This window comes from Desmodus rotundus, chromosome 3 (assembly GCF_022682495.2).
Source record: "Desmodus rotundus isolate HL8 chromosome 3, HLdesRot8A.1, whole genome shotgun sequence".
NCBI classification, from domain to species: domain Eukaryota; kingdom Metazoa; phylum Chordata; class Mammalia; order Chiroptera; family Phyllostomidae; genus Desmodus; species Desmodus rotundus.
In genome coordinates, this window is record NC_071389.1 from 110,749,827 (window position 1) to 110,774,710 (window position 24,884).

The following is a 24,884-nucleotide window of genomic DNA, read 5'->3' on the forward strand; positions in this document are numbered from 1 at the left end:
GTCATCAGGGAATCATTTATTAAAGCCATATTAATATACTACTACTCACTTGAGTTGATAAAAATTAAAAAAATATTTTAAATACCAAGTGTTAGCAAGGATATGAAACACTTGAACCTCTCATATATTGTTGGTGAGAATAAAAGATAGAATAACCACCGTAGAAAATAATTTTACAGTTTCTTATTAAGTTAAACATATCCTTTGTATATGACTCTGTAATTCCAACTCTAGATTTTTCTTCAGACAAAATATGAGAACACATGTCCACATAAAACATATGAAAAAAACATGAGAACATGTCCACACAAAATCTTGTCCATTAATGATCATAGCAGTTTAATTCAAATAACCAAAGCCTGGATAATCAAAATGTCCATCAACTGGTAAATAGATAACTTATGGTATATACATACCATAGAATATTACTCAGAAATAAAAAGTAACAAACTAATGATACCTATAATAAAATAAATGAACCTCGAAAGCATTAGGCTGAACAAAAAAAGAAAGATATAAAAGAGTAGATTCTCTATGATTGCCATTTATATAAACTTCTAGAACAGGCAAAACTTACTTATCTTGTCAGAAAGCAGATCAGCAGTTGACTGGGGCAGAGCAATCAACAGCAAAGGAGCATGAGGTTACTTTTTGGAGTGATGGAAATTTTAACTACATGGGTGTAAATACTTGTCAAAATTCATTGAACTGAGCACTTACAGTGGGTGTATATTATTTCATGTAAATTGTAATTCAACAAAGTTGATTGTTCTGATAAAAGAAAAAACAGTTAAAAATGAAAACAGTTGGGCCCCATAAAAGCAGACTAATATGGGGCCCCAAAATCTGCATTTTAAACAAGCTCCATGGGTAATTATTCTGCAGGTTGTTTCACTTTAGAAATAAAATTGGTCTCTATGAGTATCCAACTCTTGGACGACAAATCAACCGAGCAAGCAAAGAAAATTCAGAAGAAAAGTGTTCGTGAGTTTTGTGTGCCCTTATTCCATCCCCCAACCTCCACTCTTTAGTTGGAATACTGATCACTACTAAAGTATCCTCTTGAGTGCTCTATTCTCTCAATTGTTGACTCAGCTGTGGATAATCTTTCTTCACTCATTCTTTACAAAAGGAAGTTTGCTAAGAAAATAAATGGGAGAAAATAAAAACAAAAACACATAACAAGGAAAAGACACCAATATATTTTCAGAGCACAGATCCCTTCCCATAAGGTCATTCAAGTGTGGTGCCAGGTGGGCTTGTCTGGTTCAGGTCACTGGACAAATGGTATCTACAGACATACTTTCCCTGGGGAACAGCAGGCAGCCAGGGAGCCTGATGGAACACCTATGGGGAAAAAAGAACAGCACTACAATAGATATGCTAAGAGCACTCAAAGCCCAAAGGAAAGGGTCATTTTCTCGACAAATTAAACTACAATGCTCTATTTCCATCCTTAGTCTTTTCTTCTGTCTGACATGTGTTGTGGCCCCCTGTTCAGTTTACCTGTTGAAATCCTTCTCATCTTTCATGGCCCAGCTTGAATGACACCTCCTCCTTACCAGGTTCCCATAGTCAGCTCTTCTTCCCTGGAACTCCTATGGCACTTGACCTGAAGAGCTCTTACAGAAATTTTGATTTGTATTTTAATCATTATGTGCAGGCCTTATCTACTCTACCAGATTGTAATCTTGTTGATTATAGAAACTATAACTTATTATGTATGCTAGGTGTAACCTGCATACTTCCTAGTACATTACTTAGAACTTAGCAGGTATTTTATTGTAGAAATTAATGAATGATTCAGTCCAGGCTCATTAATATCTCTGAGCTTTTGCTTACGCTGTTTCCCTCTTCTGGAAAATCCTTCCCACTTAAAGTGCTGTTTCCTCCAATGAGCCTCCCAAGGTTCTCCAAGCTGTTGGGCTCCTATAACACTCTGGACTTTTCCCTATCATCATTTACAACCACCACCGTATATTAAAATTAAACATTTATTACCTGTCTCACCTACTTATCCATAAGCTTAAAGAAGCCAAAGTTTCCATTCTAGTCATCCCTATGTTGCCACCCGTAGCCCAGTGTTGGGTAGCAGCATGCACTTTATAACTGTTTTTCAAACCTTTGTATGATCCTTTCAGAAGCTTCTGGAAGCATTAGCTCATGACACAGAGGGCCTGGTTTACTTAATGTGTGCTCTTATTAGAGTGGTCGAAACTGTCCTGAGCTTAAATTCCTAGAGAAAACCCAGCATAAACAGCCTTGTTATTCTAAGTTTCCTGTTGGCTGAAGGGAGGAGTAGGGCTAGGTGCTCTCCAGGGTTCCTTATAGTCCTATGACCCTTGTCTTCCAGGGAATTCCCCAGTAGGACAGGTTGTTGAGTACAAAAGAGGCAAGTGTGGCCTGTTCTCAGAAGGTCTTTAAGATGGACCCCCTTCCTCTGGGATGGATGGACTTAGGGGAAAGAATTAGAGACCCTGTCAGAGTGCCCATGACTTCCTCTTTTTAAACACATTTCACTCTCTTTTTGCCACCTTCCCTTTTTCTGCTTCCTCGTTCTCTCAGCCTCTCTCTCTTCTTTTCCTCTTTTCTTATCCGCTTGTCTTGTTCCACTGCCCTTTCCCAGTATCTCTACTTCTGCTTCTCCCTCTTTCCGTTGTCTTCAGATTTATCTTACCCATCTTGGCTCTCTTTCGTCTATCCTCTCCCCTACCCACTCTCTCACTCGCCTCCCTCCTCTCCCTCCTGTCAGCCCCGCAGGAAGCGAAGACTCCTCAGGAAGCCCGGAGGTGGGAGGGTGGGTGGGTCCGGTGCCGCGGGCCCGCCCCTTGGTGCGTGTGTAGATGTGTGGCGGTGACGCGGCGCCCGCCAAGGGGAGGGAGGTTGCGCCCGCGGGAGAGGGAAGCCGGCGCATCGCTGGGGCTGCTCCGCTCCAGCGCGCCCTCGCGCTCGCTGCTGCCCGCTGAGGCGCGGGCAGGGTGCAGGCAGCCGCGGGAGGCATGGAGAGCCTGTTGGAGAATCCGGTGCGTGCCGTGCTCTACCTCAAGGAGCTCACGGCCATCGTGCAGAACCAGCAGAGCCTCATCCACACCCAGCGCCAGCGTATAGACGAGCTGGAGCAGCGGCTGGACGAGCTAAGCGCCGAAAACCGCAGCCTGTGGGAGCACCAGCAGCTGCTACAAGCCCAGCCTCCGCCTGGGCTCGTACCGCCATCGCCATCCCAGTTGCCGGCTATCCCGGCCACCGCTGCCACCGCCGCCGTGGCCCAGGAACCTCTCCAGAACCACGGACAGCTCCTGTCCTCCTCGCCACAGACCGCGCCGGAGCAGCCGCCGCTTCAGCACCACGGACAGTTCCTGGTGCAGCCCCCACCGGGCCCTAGCAGTAGAGCGCACGCACCCCAGTCGCCCCACCAGCACCCGGTGGCGCCAGCGGCCGTCGCCAACAAGGAGAAGGAGCGTTCCCCGAGTTGTTGCGCTGCCGCTGGAGCCCTCCTTCAGCACAAATCCCCTGCTGCCCTCGGCAAGGGCGTCCTGAGCAGGAGAACTGAGTGAGTGGGGAAGAGGGGTTGCGGAATGTTGTGGTAGGAGAAAGGAAAGCAAATGAGTATGAGGAGGAGACAAGGGGGAAATTGGGTGCACCTAAGAGTCTGAAGGACTGGGGCAACGTGAAGTGAAAGGGTGAGAAGATGTTTGGGGGTAGAAGTGTGTCAAGGAGAATTGGGCAAAAGGAGATAATTATATCAGTGTTTGAGAGGGGTTGGGAGGGGAGCAAAAGGAAATATCCAGACCATCACTTGGGGCAATGGAAGAAAGAAATTAGGTTCAAGTGATTGGGGGTGTTGGAAACTAGCCGGTTTTAACAGGGACAGACTGAAAGGAAGTTGGGGGTAAGATTAAGCTGAAGAAAAGAGAACAGTTGTATAATGTATTTAAGTTAGGAAAATCTTGGAAGAGAGTTTGGGTAGTAAATTATTTGAGTGGAGAGTAAGAGATGAAAAATACAGAAGCTTGGCAAACAGGCATGTTAAGAATTTTAAAGGGGTTGGGGTCCCGGAAGTGTAGTGTTGTGATCTGAATTCAGGAGGCAGAGGATAAGGCTGAAAAGCAAGAATGATGTGAAAAGTCGGGGGGAGGAGGCTAGAGATAGAAGAAGATGAAAGGTGAGAGAAAGCATTTCCCAGAGGAACAAGGTGGCTTTTTAATTGATGCAGTGGGAGTCGAAGCCAGGAGTAGCTCATTTGGGGAAGGTTACTCTGCTCTATCTAACCTGAGTGGGTGCCTTTCTTAGGAATCTCTACAGAGCCAAAGGGGTGCAAGGTAACAGCCAACCAAGCCAATGGAGGACTGAGTTATAGTGTGAGAACTCGGTGTGGTTATAGCTTTCCCTCTGACTCAAGGAGGATTTCTGTGCAGGGTGGTTGGCAATCATGGAATGGGAACAATGATGAGAGAGACAGTTGGCAAACGAAGTTGATATTTGAATGCAATTTCTGTTTAAATCTCTCTGTTATAGCTAGTGACTGCACACCTTGTTTCCCTTTCGTTTTTTGGTGATGACTGAAATCTCACATTGAATCCAGGGAGAATATGCTCATTAACCCCCCTGGAGGGACTCCAGGACCTTGGGCTCTTTCTTCATACCCAACATCCATGAACTAGGAATATGGAAAGAAGAAATGAAAGGGGACTGGAATATTCTCTCCTCTGTATTGGGAAAGCTGTGATCATGTCAGCTGCCTCTCTCTAATTAGACAGGTGATAGAAAAACGCATAGAAGAACAATGGGGGCGGGGGAGATCAGCACCTGGTCAGCACCTAACCCTGACAATGACGATGCTAAAGGAGTTGGTTAGGGGGAGGAGGGAAGGAGGAAAACCAAGAATCTCATCTTCATCCAGCCTTGGTGTGCTTTAGGTCTGAGGATACTTGCGAAGATTTGATATATTTCTTAAAAACTCATTTTCTCTTCACACCTACTGTAGAGTTAGAGAAGTTGGGTCAGGACATGTTAGCTCACCGGGTTGATTTGACCAGAATCATGAGACGAGATCTAATGGGAAATATCTAGGATGATCTGACTTGGCAAACCTAAAGCATTTGATTCGAGCCCCAAGAAGATGCAGTTTTCTTCCCCAGCTCTCCCTGTGGTCCATTTGCCCTTCTTTCAGTTCCACAATTTCCTTTCCTTATCCAGCATAAAAAGCAGAGAGTAAGTTTTCCCTCATGCCCATAGCTCATAAAAAAATCCAAGATGCTATATGGCTTTTTCCCAAATAGGGTGAAAAAAACTGTTCTATTCCCTTTCCCTAAGGCAGCCACAGCTTCCCGATAATGATAGTTCTTCACCTGATTTACTCATGCCCTTTGTGGTCTCCTCTTCCACTGCACCTCACTTTCTTTGCATCCTTATGTGGGAAGAGGGGTTGAGAAGAGATAGTTTTTTCTTGGATAATAACTTTGCTGTGGGCCCCAAAGTGGTTTGGAGAGCCCAGACTCTCTTGCTGGGAATTCAGAGATTTAGGAATCACCTGGATTCCATCCAGCCTCACATGGCAAAACGAAAAAGGGTATGTCATTTTTTCTCCTCCCTTGTCTTCCTTCTACTTCCCAAAAAAGAAGAACAAAAATAAGAAATAATTAGAATGGTGGAGGAGAGTGGAAATTGTTGGAAATCCTTCACTTAGGAAGTTGTGCCAGGCACTAAAAGGTTAATACCACTGGTAGATCCTTCATTTCCCCAGATCCTCCAGCTTTTTCTCCTTCTCCCCAAGTCTGACCACCCAGAGACTTAAAGAGGCATGGACATATATGCCTCTCCTCCTCCTTATGGCTCTCTCTCCCCTTAGATGTGAAGTCATGGCCATGTTGGCTTACTGAATGCCTTTGGGGCACCCATTTCTCCCCACGGGTTTGCCTAATTTCAACCCCATTTCCTCCCACAGCACCTCAGGAAAGAATCATCTTTGCTGACTACATGTTTGGCCCCAACCTGCTCTCTGTCCATGTCCCTCATTTTATAAGTCTGTCCTCCTCTCCTCATACCTCTCAATAATGCAGGGCTAGATGCAACCAGCAGGCAGGGAGAGATCTCCTTGGATAGATAGGGTGAGGTGAGAAGAAGAACAGAGCCAGCAGGTCTCTCCCTGGCGTTTCTCCTGGGGAACTCCCTGCTGAATCAGTTCTCTACTGGGGATGCTGAAGTAGAAGCAAGAGATGGCAGAGGGGGGTTTTGGATTATAATTTTTCTGAAATCTTTTCTCACTTCTTACTTTCCCTTCTTTGGCCTCATTAGAGTGAGAATATGGCCCTGGTGAGGTTGCTCAGGGCTGGGTGAGAGTTACCAGGGGACAGGTCCCATGTTAGATGCCTTATCTCATCACACAGTTTGTCTCTCATCCCCAGAATTCTTCCTGCCCAAATCCAGGGGAAGCAGGAGCCCTGGGGAACCTGGGACTGGGAAATAATGGATTGTTTAATTGTCACCATATCTGCATTAATATGCAGCTTGGCCTCTCTACCTCTTTCAGCTAAAGGAGATAGAAGGGTGGTGGCCTTGGAGGTCAGGCCAAGGGGAAAAAACTCAGGAAGGGGTGAATGCAGAGACATCATGGAAAAAGAGGCTCAAGGGGTTAAAATTCTTTTTCTGCAGGCATCTTGGCTCTTGCTAAGCTCCAGCCCCCACTGCTTTTGCCTCTTAATGAAAGCAGCAATCATAGCTTCCTCCTCTTTATTTTTTCAATCAAGGCTCACCACATCTACAGAATTGATTATCCCATCCTGGCTGGAGCCAGAGCCTTACCCTGACCTGGCAAAGTCTCCTCCTTGCCTCGGAAGCACACGGCCCTACCTGAAGCTACTGGCTTCAGTGTGACCACAGCTTCTCTGTTTGAGCACGGGTTTGCCTAGCCACCCAACTATGCTTTTAGAGCTTCTGGATCCCAGAGCTTGCCCATGTCCCCAAGCACATGGGTAGAGGATTATTGGAGGCTGGATAAGATCCCTGCATTATAATTCAAATTTATCTCCAACCCCAAACTCTCCACCTCCCAGTAGCCATGAAGTCTAAATGTCTCAGGAGTTTCTGTCCTCTTTTCTCTTCCTTCCTCCTTTATCTTCCTTCTATACACTTCTTCCTCACTAGTCCCCCTTTCTCTTTTTTATTCCCTCTCTTTTCCCTTTCTTCCCTCCCCTCACACACTTTCTCTCTCTCATTTTTCTTCTATGTTTTGCTTCTACTTAGCTACATAGGGAAATTTCCTCCTCTCTACTCGCATCCTCTCGGCATAAAATAAATCTTGGGTCATCATTTGAGCTCTGTGGTCTCATACTGACTGGTATCTGGAGGATGTTTAGAAGATCACTGGATGTGCTTTTTACCCTGTTATCTAAGGTGCTGGTTGGACTGGGTGTCTCTAATTGAAGGTGTAGCTGTGACTGGCCCATCCTGGGAGCTATTAAAAGAGTATGATAGCCTGTCAATCAGTCAACTCTATTGTATCAACCATCCAGTCCATTCAAAACCCTGCACTCTGGGCTGTGAAAAGAGGAAATAATCAAACAGTCCTGGTTCAACATTCAGGGTACACATATCTGGAAACATCTAAACAAGTGTAAATAGATTGGAGCTGCCTAGAGCTACCCTCTGTCAGAACAGCATGGTGAAAGGGGCAAACATACAAGTCACATTCAGACCCCAGACAAGGTTTTCTTGGTTGGAGTCAAGAGTTTATGTCAGGAACAGTAAGAGTCAAGGATAGCTGGATGTTCTCTATCCAAGAGCCAAGAAGATTCAATGCAGGAAGGACATATCTGTACTGCATCTGCATATCATCCCATCCTCTGTGGTACAACCCCCCACTACCCTAATCCCCTCCCACTAGGCTAAACCCTATCAACTGGGCAAGGAGAGCTCCAGTACTCAGGGTCCATGTCTATCTCATGCCTAGAAGGCCTGGTTGCTAAGGAAACAATCTTATAACCAATGATCATCCACCTGCCTATCCTCTCTTCCTCTATCCATAGCAAGGAGAGGGCTCTAACTGGTAAGCTGAAAAATGGGGCCAGAATGAAGGCTCATTGAGAGGAGGGAGTGAGTGCCATTTTGCTCATCTGAAAGCTGACATGGAGTGGGCACTTGTAAAAATTTGCTGTCCAACTCCTTTCTTAGGACCCACACTGCCCCTCATCCCTCCCATTCATCCAAAAAGAAAACAATTTTAGAGAAACAAACCACTCCTGACTCCTGGGAAATGCTGATAGCCTTTCTCCTCCTCACCAGCCCCCTTTGCTTTGCTCCACCCCTGCTCTTTCCTTCCTTACTCCCTAGCCTTCCCAGGCCCACACAGTCAATACCATAGGGCTTCACAAAGGCATCCTGGAACATTTTCTTTTTTTGTTTATTGATTTCAGAGAGAGAGAAGGCGGGGGATAGAGAGGGAAAGAGAGAAACATTGATTATTATTGTTCCACTTATTGATGCATTCATTGGTTGCTTCTTGTGTGTGTCCTGAATGTGGGGATTGGACCTGCAACCTTGGTGTTAATGGTCAACACTCTAACCAAATGAGCTACCCAGCCAAGGCATTCTGGAACATTTTCCAGGTGGCTTAAAACCAAACAAGAGCATCAGTTGGTCCTGCTGATTCTGCAAATATCTGTGCAGCCTGAGTTTCAAAGGTTACTCATGAGAAAAGGCAGATGGAGTCAGGTCTGTGTAGAGAGCCAATGAAAAGGAGGGTGATATGAAAAACAAGTGGGGGTGGGGGGAGCTGGGACAAATAGCTCTACCCATTGTCTGGAGAGAAACTCAGATCCTGAATTCAAATTCGATGTAAAGATTTTTAGATAGACTGGCTTTGTTGTGGAGCCTAAACATTTTTTCACTAGAGTCCCAAACATACTCTCAGTGACCCTGGACACAGGGTATCAGCAACTTAGTTAGCTATTTCTTAGTAAGAGGTTCTTGGGACTCTCACTGTATCTGTCAGATCCCCAAATACAAGGCCATACGGCAGGGTTTCTGAAGCTTGGGCCACTGAGCTCCTTCCTCCTCCAAAGGTTCCCACACAAGCTGCAAAGGGTTTCTTGTTTCAATGGAGCAAGAGGGTAATCATTTCCATTTCATGCAACAAAGGAATTAACAAACAGAAAAAGATCAGGAGTAGAGTGAAGGGGAAATTAGATTTTTCAGGCTGAAAGGACCTTAAGAAAAAGATAGAATCACAGAATTTTCAAGATCTAGGTGATTAACAACATAAGCTTTGCAGTCAGGCAAAGCTGAGAATGAATCCTGCTCTCCTACCACCAACATAAGACCTTACATTCATTATTTACCTCTTTCGAGCCTGTTTTTTCATTTATAAAATAAATAATATGTACTTTGAAGGATTGTTGTAAAGTTTAAAATTTAAGTAGTATCATTTGCTTAGTGCTGTTCTGGGCACACAGTAAGTGCTCAATACATTGTAATATTTCTACAGATAGAGAAGCCAGAGCCCAGGGCTCACCCACAGTCAGACCATAGTGATAGACTGGAATCTAGGTTCAGGATCCGCTTGCTTCTTCCAGGTCAGCTGTCTACATCTGCCCTTTCCTCATGTGCCCTTCTACCTCTGGACAATGTGCACACAGGCTGTTCCAGATACATGAATGTGGAGCTTACACAGAAATGCAGCCAGGCAGGCCAATTCACCACCAATTAGTGACATGTGACGAAGGCTCACACTTTGAGAGCTGGGAAATGTTTCCTTCAGCCCAACTTGAATCTCAACTGTTGCATTTTGAGATTATTTGTACTTTTCTTAAGGACATCAAAAGGATCTGAGTTATCACCCAATGTCCCTCGGCAGGTAAGAATAATCTCCCCAATTTCTAAATGGGGAAACTACAGTCTCATCTAGTATATGAACTTATCCAGGACAAAAGGAGAGGGTGGGAGGAATGAAGCAAGAACCAGGAAAATGCCTCCCTCTTGAAATGAATGAAAGCTAAATCCACTTCTCCAAATTTTTCCATCCTGGATATGAAAGAGTAGACCTGCTCTTTGCAGGACTCTCAGGTCAGAAAGCTGGAAAGTGCTTACCAAGAAAAGCTAGGAACCAGGAAAAGGAGAGGCCTGATGTGTTGTGGGGTTTTGGTGGTAGGTGGTGGAAGTGGAGGTTACAGGAGGACTCTGCTTTATCTGGTCGAGCATAGCACGTAAAATAGTTTCTTCACATAAGGACTTTCTCAGATGAAATACTTTCTAAGAAAAACAAAACAAATGGAAAAGAAAAGATGGTGAGCTTCTAAAATTGTCTCTCAGGGTGGCTGTGGCTGTGAGGCCACAATAGGCAAAGACCACTGTAGGTGTCTGTTGGGGCTGTTTTGTTCTTGCTCTTTGTTTGGAATATCCCATCTGGGAGGGTTATGTAACTCTGCAGGACTGGTGTATGCACTGAGTGGTACCTCTTGTCTTTGGCCAGTGGGAAGGCTACTGTGGACAGAGGGCATGCAGGCCTGTCCAAGTCTCTGCCCACTTTCTGTGCTGGCATCAGGCCATTCCCTCCCTCTAGACTAGAGCTGCAGGGGCTGGGGGGAGGAGAGACTTTAGGAAATGGAAGAGGGTCCCCCTTCCCTCTGGGGAGTCAGGTGAATGTCAGAGCTGGAAAGGTCCTATACAGGTCATTTTGTCTAAACTTCTCATTTTTAAACTTCTCATTTAGAAAATGAGAAAACTGTGGCCTGAGACAGAAGTGACTGGTGCTTCCAAACTAGTTAGTGGCAGAACTCTTCATCCAGTACTCTTGATTATACACAGTGAACTGGGCAGAACAGCTTTATGGGTGCACAGGGCCAAACTTACAGCTAATTACGGGTGGTTAGGAGACTCAGGGAGATCTCTCTGCCTTCCAGAATATCTCACTTATGCCAGATATTAGGGAGGGATTCCTTTGGGTACTTCAAAGTTATACCCTTGTTAAAATGTAAATTATCCCAGGACAAGAGAAAAACAACACACTTAGCTATATAAGCCTTTTACACTTCAGCATGAAAGAATTTATTTGAACCAGGTCTGAGAGCAGGTTTGATAAGGGAGGAGGTTGCCATGGTGACACTGGTTGACTTAGGACAAGGACAAGAGGCTCAGAAGGAGTTGAAGGGCTTATGAAGGCAACTGTCCAGAACTTAAATGATCTTTATCTCTGCTATATTTTGCAGGGAATTGGAACTGCCTTGCCTGGACCTGGCAAGCAAAGGGGAGGGCCCTAGGGCGCTCCCTCATTGGCTTGTCTTGGAAAAGTAATTATCTGGGCCATAGATAATTCCCAATGAGCTTCATGTGTAAAAGTCATAAGGCAGGAATTTAAGGAGTATCCTGGTGCTTGGTAAGTTCTTTTGACTCTTTCTAGGATCTTAAAATAATTTTTTGGATTGCAAAATTTCACACAAGTCTAGGGAGTTTGCTACAGAGCAGGAAGACATGGGTAGGAAGGGCTAGCAGGCAGTAGGGTTGGTGTTGCATGGGTCTGAAGAGAATCGGAGATGAGAGGCTAAGTCAACATCTAGGAGGTATTTTATAAAAACTTCTTGAGTGAATAAACTATCAGTACTTAGGGCCCAGGCAAGTTCATAGATGCTTGAGTGGAGGGAGAAGAGGGTATGGTGTCAGAGTTCAGCTGGAGGGAGATCCCACTGGGCAAGTGGGGTGTGCTTAGGCCCAACAGCAGTTTCTGCAGCTGAGCATGTGGGAAGAGCTGGACTTGAGGCTCAGCTGTTCAGGCTAGTTGGGGAGTGAGGGGGACATAAGTGCTCCTCCCAGCTAACAGACCCTACCCAAATTCCATCCATAAGCATGACGAGACCCCCTCTCCCTCTGTGTTTGCCTCTGACCAGCTCAGTCCTCAGCCTGTGAGGCTGCATTATTAAGCATGAAAAAGCACTTTTGAGTGCTTCATGTCACTCATACACACACACACAGCCTTGTCAGCAGGTTGAACTAGAAATGGGCAATGGGTCTATGGGAATGGGAGGGAAAGGAAGCCTAAATTGTGGCCATGTTTCCAGGTAGAAAGGGATGGAGGAGAGAGAACTGGATTCTGGGGTCACCCTCTGGCCTGGGGATGTGACAGAAACCAACAGCCAGGCTCTAGGACTTTTCTTCCTATTTCTCAATCAGGCAGTGTCAGCTCTGTCCAGGAAAATGTTAGGACACTGATGGGAGGGTGAGTGAATGTGTGTATGGTTTGGATGTGTGTGTCAGACTGCTTATGGGTGAGTGTGCTGCTGACTCGGGCGGGGGGAGATGGATGTCACCCACAGAAGATGCATGGCTCTCACAGTGAAGCTCAGCATAGGCCTTCTTCCTGCCTCCACACGACAACCTGGTTTGTCACCCTGCCAGGACTCAGGGTTCCTTCTTACTCTGCATGGCTTGTTTCATCTCCCTTTTTGGCTGGCCAGTTCCTCCTGGCTCTTTCCCTCTATAAAGTGGGGTGAATCTACAGTGTTTGGCTCTAGGTTTTCTATCCTTCACTCTGTTTCAAGCAAGAAGGAGACCAGGTCCCTGGAGGCTGTGAGCTCCTGGGAGAAGGCTGACTGCAGGGTGAGTGGGTGCAGGGGTGGGCCATCTGGGGCCACTCTATTGAGATGTTATGTTTGGAAGCTCAGGTACCAGGCAGCAGGGAGATGTACCAGATACAGGAAAAAGTGCAGTGTAGTGTTTCCCTGCACATGACTTGGCCTAGCTGTGTCCACAGCCTTGTGCCACATGGCCTCTCATGGCTCTGGATACCTCAGGTCAAACCAGCTGTCTCCCTGCTTCCAAGGAGGAATGCACCCCACATCCCAGGCAGAGAGGCAAAGTAATTCCATAATTTCTTGACAATGATTTGAATTGACCATAATTTTCATTCCACATATCAACTCAGCACAATGATTATTTTAAAACAGCAACAAAAACTCTGCAAAGCAGTTGGGAATCTCTTCCCTGTGTCTAGTTTCAGTGAGTCCAGTGCACAGCCTGGTTTTTATAAACAGATGCCCAAAATGCTTCCAAACTGACTCATTTGCATCTTTGACATTCTTGGAGCTACTTAAGTCATAAGAGCCCATCAGGGAAGGCCAAAGGTAATTCCACAGACAGATAATGGGGATATTTTAGTTCCAAGCAGCTGGTTTCCACCAAGAAGTCAGGACTCCTGCGTTCTGTGCCCACCCTCACAGACCCCCAAGTGTAAGTTTGGAGCAAAGCGTTCCCTTTCCATAGGCCGATGGGGAACAATGATTTTGTGCCCCTCTCTCCCCTCAGCTCACAAAGTTAAGAGGTTGCTACAGCACGAAAGACCTAGCTAAAATGTAAAAAGTGATTTCCAAATGATAAGAGCCTTAGGAAGGGAGCTCAGGATGGGAGACCGATTGTGACTGTATTCACTCTCCCTTCCAAGAAAAGAAAACAAAAGGAGACAGACACGGATGGGCCCCACGTAGGTCGGCCCTGCAGGTCCGGGAAGGATGACGTGAATTCTGCAGGAGCCTCCAGCTCTAAATACCCCAGGAATTTCCACTGGGGTCCTTCCAGCCATTAATGCTGAAAATACGAAAGCAGCTGGAAGGCAGAGCTCAGGAACCAGCCCAGTCCCCACCTCGTGTCTCCTCTCTTGCCTCCTGCTCCCAAACTCGCTCCGAAAGCCTGGGGAAAGCCTGTCCTCCTCCGGCCGCGTTCCCGGGGGCTTCTCTTTGGGGAGGGAACCCGCAGTCGTGCTTGAGGCTGTGTGGGCGGGCCGGAGAGCTGCTGACAGGCAGAATGGAATCTCCTGGCCCACGCACCCCGCTGCGCATCCCCGCGGGGCGGGCCCCCAGCACGGGGAAGCCAAGTACGCCAGCCGCACCCCACGGGCTCGCGCGCGCCCCCACACCCCCACCGAGTGAGGCGATGCTGAGTCACACGCTCAGGAAGCGCAGCCGGGGCGCTGTTCCTGCCCCGCGCCACATCTGGGCGCTCAGGCGCTGGCGGGTCTCGGCGCCCCCTCTGGGCTTCCGGGACCCCACGCTCCCCCGTGTTCCCCACCTCCATCACCGGGCCCGTCTCCCTAGTGTGGCTGTTTCCCTTGGTCTTTCCCCGCCACAGCGCCCTCGCTGGCTCAGCCTGGAGCGGTCGCCGCCCGCCCGCCCACAGCGTCTGGGAGCATCCCCAGCGCCTCCGATGCTTCCGGACCTTGCCTAGGAATAGGGGAGGGAAGGGGGCTTCCGTGGTGCGTCACCGCTCGGCCCTGCAGTTGCTGACGCCGTAGCCCGGGAGCCTGACGGTATCCTGGGCTCCAGACCACTACCCGTTCACCCTCTGCCCAGGCTGCTCCCCCAGGGGTGCCGGCCCTTGGAGCTGATGTGCGCTCCTTTTCCCGGCCTCCGTAGGTCTCAGCCCGGGCTGCTGTGCGTGGATTCCCTTTGAAGAAGAAGGCGGGCGGTGAGGACCGTTAAGAGGATCAGGGATCAGGATGGTGTCACGGAGGTCAAGCTTCTCTACTCAGCTTCTACCTTCCTTGTTCCCAAGACACCTAGGCAGGAGAAGCCCAGCTCTATCTTAGCCTCCCCATATTTATATTTGAATTTACTGGATCACATAATCTTAGAATTCTGGGCCAACCTATGATGAAGCATTTCAGCTAACAGATCTTACCCTAATTCCATCCGTAAGCATGACGGTCCCTCCTCTCCCTCTGTTTGCCTTTGACCAGTCCTGTCCTCAGCCTGCGAAGCTGTGTTATTGAACATGAAAAAGGACTTTGAGTGTTTCGTCTCAGCAACACACACACACAGAGGGTGGCACTGGGTTGGAATCCTTACTGCGTGATCTTGAGCAGTGACAACTTTGGTTTTCTTCTCTGTAAAGTGGGGATATCACTAACCTGGTAGGATTGCTGTGAAAATCAAGATAATAAATCACCACGTAAGCCAAGTGACTAGCACATGGAGAGGACTCAGAGTTGTTGCTGTTATTTTGGGACCCTTCTGGCAGGAACTGGGCCAGAAAGTGCTTTTGAAGGTAGAGCACACTTCCTCACCTTTCTGTGTCTTCCAGAGGGCTCAGAACAGGGCTCCTCTTTCCTCTTTGGCAGCCCTTCAAACATTTGAAGTCATACCTCCTTCCTCTGGCCTCCCTGTCCACTATCTCCCCATCCCCAGTCGCCTTTTCTTTCAGGAGAGCACACCTAAGCCTACCTCTTCCTGCTGCACTTGGCTTTGTGGGTTGCTATGCCTAATCTCCTCACTGCTCTCCAAGAACCTGAGCCGGGAGGGAGCCCTTTGGTCCAGGGGATATAGCTAGACCACCCCTTAACCCCCTGCATCAACCAAGCAAGTTCTGACCCAGCCTGGCTCTGGATGGCACCTAGGAACCCACGAGTTGCTCAGCCCTGGGCCACAGAAGGGAGAGGTCAGCTAAAGCCTCTGGGCTCTTTCTACTAGAAGGACTCTGCTGACTTCAGACCACCTATCGTTATGCAGGTGGCTTGTGTTTTAATACCAAAAACCCTGAACTGTTCACATGGGCCTATTGGTTTTTAATTTGTCAATCTTGTTGTGTTCCTTGAAAAATGTAATTCATTCTTTTCAAGTAGGTAATATATTGATACAGTACAATATTTTAAAGATGCAAGAGTTTACAAAGAAAAGTGTCTCCCCACCTATTTCCAACCTACTCACTCCCACTGCCACTCCACTAGCAGCCACTGTTAGCAATTTGTCATGTATCCTTTCAGGGAATTCTGTGTACGTTCGTGTGTGTGTGCGCACACATGCACGTGTGTACGCTCACACACGTGTGTGTCCCTTTACCCAAACAGTAGTATATTATACACTGTTTTGCACCTTGCTTTCCCCCCTAATAATTTGTCTTGGTGATCCTTCCATCTTAGGTAGAAGAAGAACTGACTCATTGGGGTTTCTTTGTTTTTTAATTTTTATCATTATTCAATTACAGTTGTATGCCTTTTCTCCCCATCCCTCCACCCCTTAATAGCTGCAAAGTATTTCATTGAATGGCTGTGCATCTGGGTTCTTTCTTCTTGCCTGCTGAGAGTTTGGAAGGCAAAATCTGGATAGCCTGCCTCTGTGAGATCAGTTGGGGTGGCCTTTTCTAAAGGTGCAGGGGTGGGAGTGGGCAGACATTATTGAGGGGTTCCATTTGAACTTGGCCCTGCAGCTGCTTTAGTCTCCTATAGATATTGGTAAATTACATTAGAAATAAGATTTATGGAGTATTATTCGCAGCCTGATAATTTTTCAACACTCTTCTAGCTTGGCTCCCCTTTGTTCCCTGGGGTCAGGGAACCTGCCAGGGTGTTATAATCTGGTTCCAAAGGAGCTGAAACCCCATCTCTTTCAGGAAGTCTTGCTGAACTGATATGAGGAATAAATTGAGGTTCTTATAGCCTCTCCCCCTACTCAACACCCTAGACTGAGCATACTCCAGTCCTTAACAAGAATGAAACTAATTCTTTTTTCCTGTGACTTAAAAGTGCTTGTTTTCTTCTCCACGTAAGTTTGTGTTCATCGCATCTGCATCTTTTCTTTCACGTAACAAATGTTTATTGCTTGTTTACTGTGTACCTATTACTGGTCCAGGCACTGGGTACAACAGTGAACCCAAAGCCCACAAATCTCTTCATGAAGTTTACAGACAAAAAATAAACAAGAATAATAATGAACACATATAGTAAGTACATCTGATGGGATAAGTGCTCTGGAGAAAAATAGAGAAGGGGGCCTGGGACTAAAGGGATTTGTCATTTCAAACAGGGTGCCCTGGGCAGGCCTCACTGAGAAGATAATACCTGAGCAAAGACATGGAGAAGGGTGTTCTCTACAAGGGGCAATAGCCAGCACGAAGGCCTGGTGCAGGAGCCTGACTGTTTGGCCCAGTAAGATAGCAGAGGGAGTGCAGGGAGAGGAGTCTGAGGCCAAATCGGAGCCATCCATGGGGTGGAGGAAGGGCAGGAGAAGGCAGGGGCACAGCAAGTGTTGTAAGAGATTCTCAGCTGGGAATGTGTGGAGACATTTTGGTTGTTACATGGCTGGCAGGGTTAAGGGGGAGATTCTAGGTACTTTCATGACAGCATCTTTGCCACAGATTTCTTCTCTATAAGCATTTTTGCTGCGAACATTTTCACCTCATAACTAATTGGCCGTATGGCAATTTTGCTGTAAAAAAGGATAAAATAACTGGTTGACAGTTCTTTGGTTCTTGTTGAGAAGGACTGGGGGTTGGTCAGGTTGGTTTCACTTCTCCATTGAGGAAGTGGTGGTGAAAATAGTCACATAGCAGTGTTTTAAAATAGCCTTTCTTCCACAGGAGGATTTTTACGCCAAGAGCTAATTGGTTTCTTATTTTGAAACCTCACTAGGAGGAGAGAGAAGGCACTGAGTTGAACCCACACTTCCCATAGAATGAAGATAAGTGCTTAGGTACAATACACGATATAAAATCAGTTTTATATTACCATGAATCTACACATTTTAAATGTATTCAAAATTTTGTATTTCACAATAAAATATTTTCATTTTGTTACTCATTTTAATGTCCCTCTTTTGTTATGATTTTATCTTTTTTTTTACAGCAAAACTGCCTTACTGCCAATTAATTATGGGGTGAAAATGTTTGCAGTGAAAATGCTTGTAGGAAAGGTGCTACAGCGAAACCACACCTGTCACGTGAGGGGAAAGTGTTTCTCTGCTGGCATCGAGGGAACAAGGGCTGTCAGAGAGTCCAAAAGTGCACAGGACAGCACCACAAGGAAGAGTTTTCCTGCCCAAAATAACAGGGTTTTTTTGTTGAGAAATACTCTTAAGGCCTTGGAGTTTGTTGTGAAGAGTTCGGCTTTTCCTTAAGAAAATCCAGTAACAGTTGGATAGTTTTGAGCAGAGAATGCTTACAGGGAACTTTAGCTGCTTGGTTGAGTCTGGGTTGAGAATAGACTGAAGGTAGAAGAAAGCCAGAAGCAGAGAGATCAGATAGGAGACTGTTGCAAAGTCCCAGTAAGAGATGGAAGCAACAGTGCTTCCCAAGGGATTAATGTGGGGTGTGAGAGAAAGACAAGTAGAGGGTGAGTCGGAGAGTTTGGGTCAAAGTTATTGGGAGAATGAGTTGGGGAAGTCTGTGGGAGGAAAGATGAGGGGTGGAGACTTAGACATGTTAAGGTGGAGATGCCTATTAGATATTCAAGTGGAGACGATAAGTAGGCTTTTGGAAGACACTGCAGATATAAATTTGGGATGGCTTTTAAAGCCTTGAGACTGGATGACACCTTCTAGGAGTGAGTAAAGAAGACTGAAGAGGAACAGAGATGGAACCTTGGAGCACTCCAATGTCAAGAGGTGGGGACAGAAGCTGAGAGGGAGGGGGAAAGCTGGAAGACCACTCTGTGTTCTAGCAAAGAGGTGTTTCAGCAAGGAAGGCAGGAACATGGAATCAAACCCTGGAGAAGGGTGAGGAATGAGAACTGTCCACTGGCTTTAGCAACACCAAGGGAGTTGGTAACCCAGGAAAGTGTAGTTATGGGGGTGGAAGGTTGGTTAGTGTGGGTTTAAGACAGAAGGGAAAAGAGACTTAAGAAACAAGTCAACCAAATGTAACGTGTGGACCTTGATTAGATCCTCATTCAGATGAAGCAACTGTAAAAAAACATTTTTAAGGCAATCAGGGAAATTTAAACACAGATGACATATTAGCTGATATTAGAGAATTGTGTTAATTTAGTTAGGTGTAATAATGATAACCGTAATATCTTTTAAAAATTCTTTCCTGTTAGAGATACATTCTGGGTGAAATGATATTATTTCTGGGATATGCTTTAAAGAAGTGGTCTCCAACCTCTTTGGCACCAGGGATAGGTTTCATGAAAGACAATTTTTCTATGGACCAGGGTTGGGGTGGGGTTGGTGAAACAGGAGGTGGAGCTCAGGTGATGATGCAAGCAGTGTTTTCTGACCAGAAAGAGGGAGGTTGGGGATGCCTAATTTAAAGTACTGCAGCAAAAATGTTGGGGCTAGCCCTGGCTGGTATGGCTCAGTGGATTGAGTGCTGGCCTGCAAACCAAAGGGTTGCCGGTTTGATTCGTAGTCAGGGCACATGCCTGGGTTTCCAGCAAGGCTAGGTCCCCAGTAGGGTTTGTGTGAGAAGCAACCACACATTGATGTTTCTCTCCTTCTCTTTCTCTCTCCCTCCCTCTCTGTCTAAAATAAATAAAATCTTTTTAAATTTTTCCAAAAAAAATTGTTGGGGATAGAAAACTGGCAAAAAAATGTTTGAAATTTCCCTAATAAGTTTAAAAGATGACAGAATGAGAGGAATTGTAGAACATAAGTATAGAAAACTGTTTGATGAGTTTTACTACAAGGAGGAGTAAGTAAATGGGGTAATAGCTGGTAAGAGACGGTTGTTCTGTAAGATGGGTGTGCGGACTTTGAGCAGGGGAGTGATGTGACCCACAACTACAGAAAACAGATTCAAAGGACTAAAGAGGGACAGCAGTTCTGCATAGATAGCCCTGGAGTTCAATTCACAATCGTTTGATATTTACTTATGTATTCAATCTTTTAATATCCATGTACTAATTTCTACTATGTTCTGGGCATTTATGTACATTTATTGTCTCATTTAATCCGCACAATCCTAATAGAAAGGTATTATCCCTATTTCACAGATGGGCTAACTGAGACTCAAAGAGGTTAAGGTGACCAACCCAAGATCACACAGCTAAAGTGGCATCTTCAAGATTCATATGCAAGCTTAGCCTCTTAAGCACGGACATAGCTATCCCCACTCTAGTTGTGGGGGGTGCCCTGTGGTATGGGAAGTGCCTGCCCCAGTGAAGGCCTGATCCAGAACATGGCTCAGTGTTTAGGGTCAAAAAGTCTGGGGGCAGCATGCCCATGTGATGGCTGTTCATGTTGCTGCAGCTCTGAACTTGGCACTTGGTCCACTCATCTCTGTCCTGCCATGCAAGGCTGGACTAGAGGACTGGAAGAACGCCATCCACGTGTAGCCAGAAAGTGGATGAATTACAGGTGCTTATGGGACATGACATCCTTCCATGGCCCACACGCTCTGGAGGGCTCCCATAGGGGATAGAACATTCTTGTCTCAGTCCTGCATGTGTGAGAATGTGTGTATACACACCTGCACATGCAGGGTTGTATGTGGAAATATGTATTTGTGTATCTATGCATTTAAGAGTATGTGTGCATGCATGTACAGATGTATGCAGAATCATGTGTGCATAGGCTTGGGGAGTGTACATTGAGCATGAGACTGGGACAGCAGTCGGCCCTCCATATTTGAAGATTCTGCATCCGGGGATTCAACTAACCATGGATCAAAAGTATTTGCAAGAAAAAAAAGTTATGTTGTTGCTGACATGTATTATGTAGTAGGCCTGCATGGTTTTGTCTATACTGAGCGTGAACAGACTTTTTATTCTTGCCATTATTTCCTAAACAATACAGCATAACAACTATTTACATAGCACTTACAATGTATTAGGAATTATGAGTAATTTAGAGATGATTTAAAGTTTACCAGAGGCTGTGTGCAGGTTATATGCAAACACTACATATATATGAGATGAGCATCTGTAGATCTTGGTATTTGTAGGGGATCCTGGGACCAATCCCCTACAGACACCAAGGGACCACCATATATTCAGGACCGATGTACATTTTTATGAGAGCCCTGGATGTGTTCATGAAGTAAGGTGTGTGTGTTAAGGTGTGTATGTGCACCAAGAGGCATGTGTGTGTTTATGTGTAAGAATCTTCACACACCCAAGCAGGTGTATGAAAGCATGTTACATGTTAGCATGTAACTGGTTTATCAAAAGCAACAGAAGTTTCTGTAGGTATGTGAGTTGGATGGGTACACATGAACAGCTGGCTAGGAGGTCCGTTGGAACTGTAGGATTGGGGGTTAGCTGAATGAGGTTTTGTGTTTTTGTCTAAGTCCCCAAGAGTCTGCCAGTGCTATGGAGGACAAGATCAAGGCTCTTCCATTCATGGCCCAGTGGTCTCCTCCTCTGCAGATGCCTGCTGTGGGGGTGAGTGGTATAGTGGGAGTGAGTGCCGGGGCAGCGCATAGCATTGGAATGGCGGGGGGTTAGAGTCTCAGCTGTGGGTTCTCAGGAGGTCACCAAACCTTGCTTGGCCTCAGTTTCCTCATCAGTCAGGTGGCATTAATATTAACACTAATTATTATAATTATAATATTATTACTACTACCATTTTCCATAAATCAGAACTACTGCACAAATGTAGTCATCAGTATTGATCGTGACTTATCTTCACTATTCCTAGAAAAACAATGCATGCCCACAGTTGATTAAGAGTGGGTGAGTTAATGTCATGTGGTCAGGCTGCTCTGGTGTCATGGGGTTGGCAGAGGTGCAAAGCAACCTCTGAGGTCGGTATGGGCCAGATGGCCTTGATGTGTCCTCTCAAGCTGGCTTTGCCTGGCAACCAGGTACCCGTCTGCCAGGTAATATAGAGATATCTTTATTCTCTCTTGTGAGGGAAGCTGGCAAGGTCCAGCCAAGCTCCCAGCTTTAACATTCACACTGAGCCACCCTGCCTGACTCCCTACAAAGGTGTTGGACTTCAAATTGGCTTTGAGGTAGGCAACTGAATGGCTTTGGGGTTTCTGGCAGTACCACCCTACTGGGCAGGAAGGAGAGAGGGCAGTGTGCATCTTGGGGCCTGAGAAGAAGCCTGTCAGTTCTAGGGCTTGCCTGGAGTGGTGAGCGTAGAAGAAGAGAATCTTGGGGCCTCCTGGCACACTCAATTTACAGACAGAGTTTCCTGGTCTGACTTAAGGTTCCCCAAGACTGCCAGGTTGATGCCAAAGCTGTGTGATATTAAGCAAGTGTCTTAGTCTCTCTGAGTCTCCTCATCTGTGAAATGAGGGAATGTATGGAAACGGATTGCACACTGCCTTGCACTTGTGATGATGATGTCTCTATGGTACATGCTTGAGCTTTTTCCATGCATGCTCCCATTTCATGTACGTGCATGTTTAATTCCTATTTCTCTGTAGCGTCCTCAGTAATAGAGACTTATTCATGCATTGAGTCTCTATGAGCCGGTACTGGTTGTAGGCATGAATTGGTCACAGTCATGGCTCTGTCCTGGAAAGCTGACTCTAGTATAGGGGGATGCAACATGTATATAAACATTGGCAATACAGTGTGGAAAAAATTGACATTGGAGCCTACTAGGGAGGCTGCTGTGGGAGTCCAGACGTGAGTGCTTCCAGCCTGGGCAGGGGCAGTGGAGGGGACGGGGAGGCACAAGCATGAGCTAGGAAAAACTTTGGAGGGGGAATGTCCTTGGTGCTTGGCTCTGAAAGGTGGGCAGAATTTGGAGATTTGAAGATTAGGGCAGGCTGGGATCTCCATCTGAGACTTCCATCCACTTTAGTCTGTTTCCTAATCATAAAATTTGGCTATAGATAGAAGCTGTGCCATCCCCACAACTGAGGGTGAGGCACTCCGGGTCTAGGAGCAGCAGGAGCATACTAACTGAGCCTGGCACAGTTCTTAACACTTTGGATATATTCACTCACTTAACCCTTATGATCACACTTGGATGTAAATGCTATTAGTGCCCTATTTTACAGGTAAGGAAACTGAAGCTCAAGCAGGCCAAGCTATTAACCAGAAGGTGGCAAAACTGGGCTTCGACACTAGATTTCCTGTACCCCATACCACTACATGGTACAGATTCTCTATGTTGCCCCGCCACATGCTAAGCATTGCATACCAAGTGTGATATTAGGTTATCTTGTTTGACCTTCACAAAAACCCTATGAGGTTATTTCTTTTATGACTTCACCTTTACAGCTGAGGAAACTGAGACTGAAGAAGGTCAGATAATCTATCTAAGATTCCTAGCCACTCCAGTAGCCAAACCTAGAGCCTGCTGGCTTTCTGCAGAACCATGCTACTTCCTCTGGTTTGACAAAGGGCCCTGATGAAATTCATCCTTTGAATATAGGTTCCTCCCTCGCTGCTTCATGGTGGAGTGCTCCTAGGACCATAGGACCTGAGTGCAATACTGGTTCTACCCCTTACCAGTGGTGTGACCACAAGAAAACTGGGTCACAGCCTTGTCCCTCAACTGCAAAGGGGATTACCTAGGTGTAACTCACAAGGCGGTACAAAGATTAAAAGATCTATGAGAAAATGCTGTATAAACTGTGAAGTGATAATAACAAAAGAGACAGCAGCACTGTGTGTCCACCACTGTGGCAAATGTGATAAGGAATGCACTAGGCAACAAAAGCAAAAATTAACAAGTGGGACTACATCAAACTAAAAAGCTCCTGTGCTGCAAAGGAAACCATCAACAAAATGAAAAGGCAACTAATGGAATGGGAGAAGATATTCCCAAATCATATATCTGATAAGGAGTTAATATCCAAAATATATAAAGAACTCAGACAACTCATTATCAAGAAACAAACAATCTGTTTTAAAAATGGGCAAGGGGGGAACTTCTGGCAAGATGGAGGTGTAGGTATATACACTTTGCCTCCTCACACAACCAAAAGAAGGTCAACAACAAATTTAAAAATAAAAAATAACAAGAACTACCAGAAAATCAAACTATATGGAAGTCTGACAACCAAGGAGTTAAAGAAGAAACATTCATCCAGACCAGTAGAAGGGGCGGAGCTGGGCAGCGAGGTAGAGAGGACTTGTGGCAAGGTGGTCGCTAGCAGATCATGTGAGGCAGTGGCTGGTGGACCAGGCGGTCCCACATTTGCTTGCAGATAAACCAGGAGGAACAACTGGGGAGCAAGATAGACCACACAACCCAGGGTTCCCTCATGGAGAAATAAAGCCCCAAAAACCTCTGACTGCGAAAACCTAGGGGGGTTGTGGCAGCAGGAGAAATTCCCAGCCTCATAGGTAGGTTTGTTGGAGAGACCTACAGGGTCCTAGAACATACAGAAATCCGCACACCTGGGAATCAGCACCAGAAGGGCCCAATTTGCTTGTGGGTAGCGGGGGAAATGACTGAAAGCTGACACAGAGCTGAATAAGTGGCACTGTTCCCTCTCTGACCCCTCCCCCTTGTACAGCGCCACAGCACAGTGATGTGAGTTGCCCTGCCCTGGAGAATAACTAAGGCTCCACTCCTTACTGTGTAACAGCTGTGCTGAGACAAAGAAATAGAGCCCAAATGAAAGAACATACCAAAGCTCCAAAAATACAACTAAGCGATTAAGAGACAGACAACCTATCAGATGCAAAGTTCAAAACCCTGGTAATCAGGATGCTCACAGAATTTGGTTGAGTATGGTCCCAAAATAGAGGAAGAAGTGAAGGCTATGCAAAGGGAAATAAAGGAAAAAAATGTAAAGGGGACCAACAGTGAAGGGAAGGAAACCAGGACTTAAATCAACAATTCAGACCAGAAGGAAGAAATAAACATTCAACCAGAACAGAATGAAGAAATAAGAATTAAAAAAAATGAAGAGAGGCTTAGGACTTCCAGGACAAATTTAAGTGTTCCAACATCCGAATCATAGGGGTGCCAGAAGGAGAAGAGAAAGAGCAAGAAATGGAAAACTTATTTGAAAAAATAATTCAGGAGAACTTCCCCAATGTGGCAAGGAAATAGACTTCCATGAAGTCCAGGAAGCTCAGGGAACCCCAAAAAAGTTGGACCCAAGGAAGCATACACCAAGGCACATCATAATTACATGACCCAAGATGAAAGATAAGGAGAGAATCTTAAAAGCAGCAAGAGAAAAGGAGACAGTTACCTGCCTACAAAGAGTTCCTATTAGACTATCAGCTGATTTCTCAAAAGACACCTTGCAGGCAAGAAGGGGCTGGAAAGAAGTATTCC

The 24,884-nt window shown here is 46.0% G+C and overlaps 1 protein-coding gene across 5 annotated transcripts in view; it reads left to right on the forward strand.

The window, feature by feature from the left end:
* The first annotated feature begins 2,947 nt into the window (after positions 1-2,947).
* IQSEC3 (IQ motif and Sec7 domain ArfGEF 3) overlaps positions 2,948-24,884 on the forward strand; it is a 109,116-nt gene continuing 87,179 nt past the window's right edge. For all 5 annotated transcript variants that reach the window (XR_008426522.1, XM_053921717.1, XM_045198595.2 and 2 more), the window contains exon 1: positions 2,948-3,550. Coding sequence is in view for 4 of the 5 variants with exons in the window: in XM_053921717.1 (XP_053777692.1) it covers positions 3,000-3,550 (551 nt within the window). In the remaining variant the exon portion in view is untranslated. The remainder of the gene's footprint in view (positions 3,551-24,884) is intronic.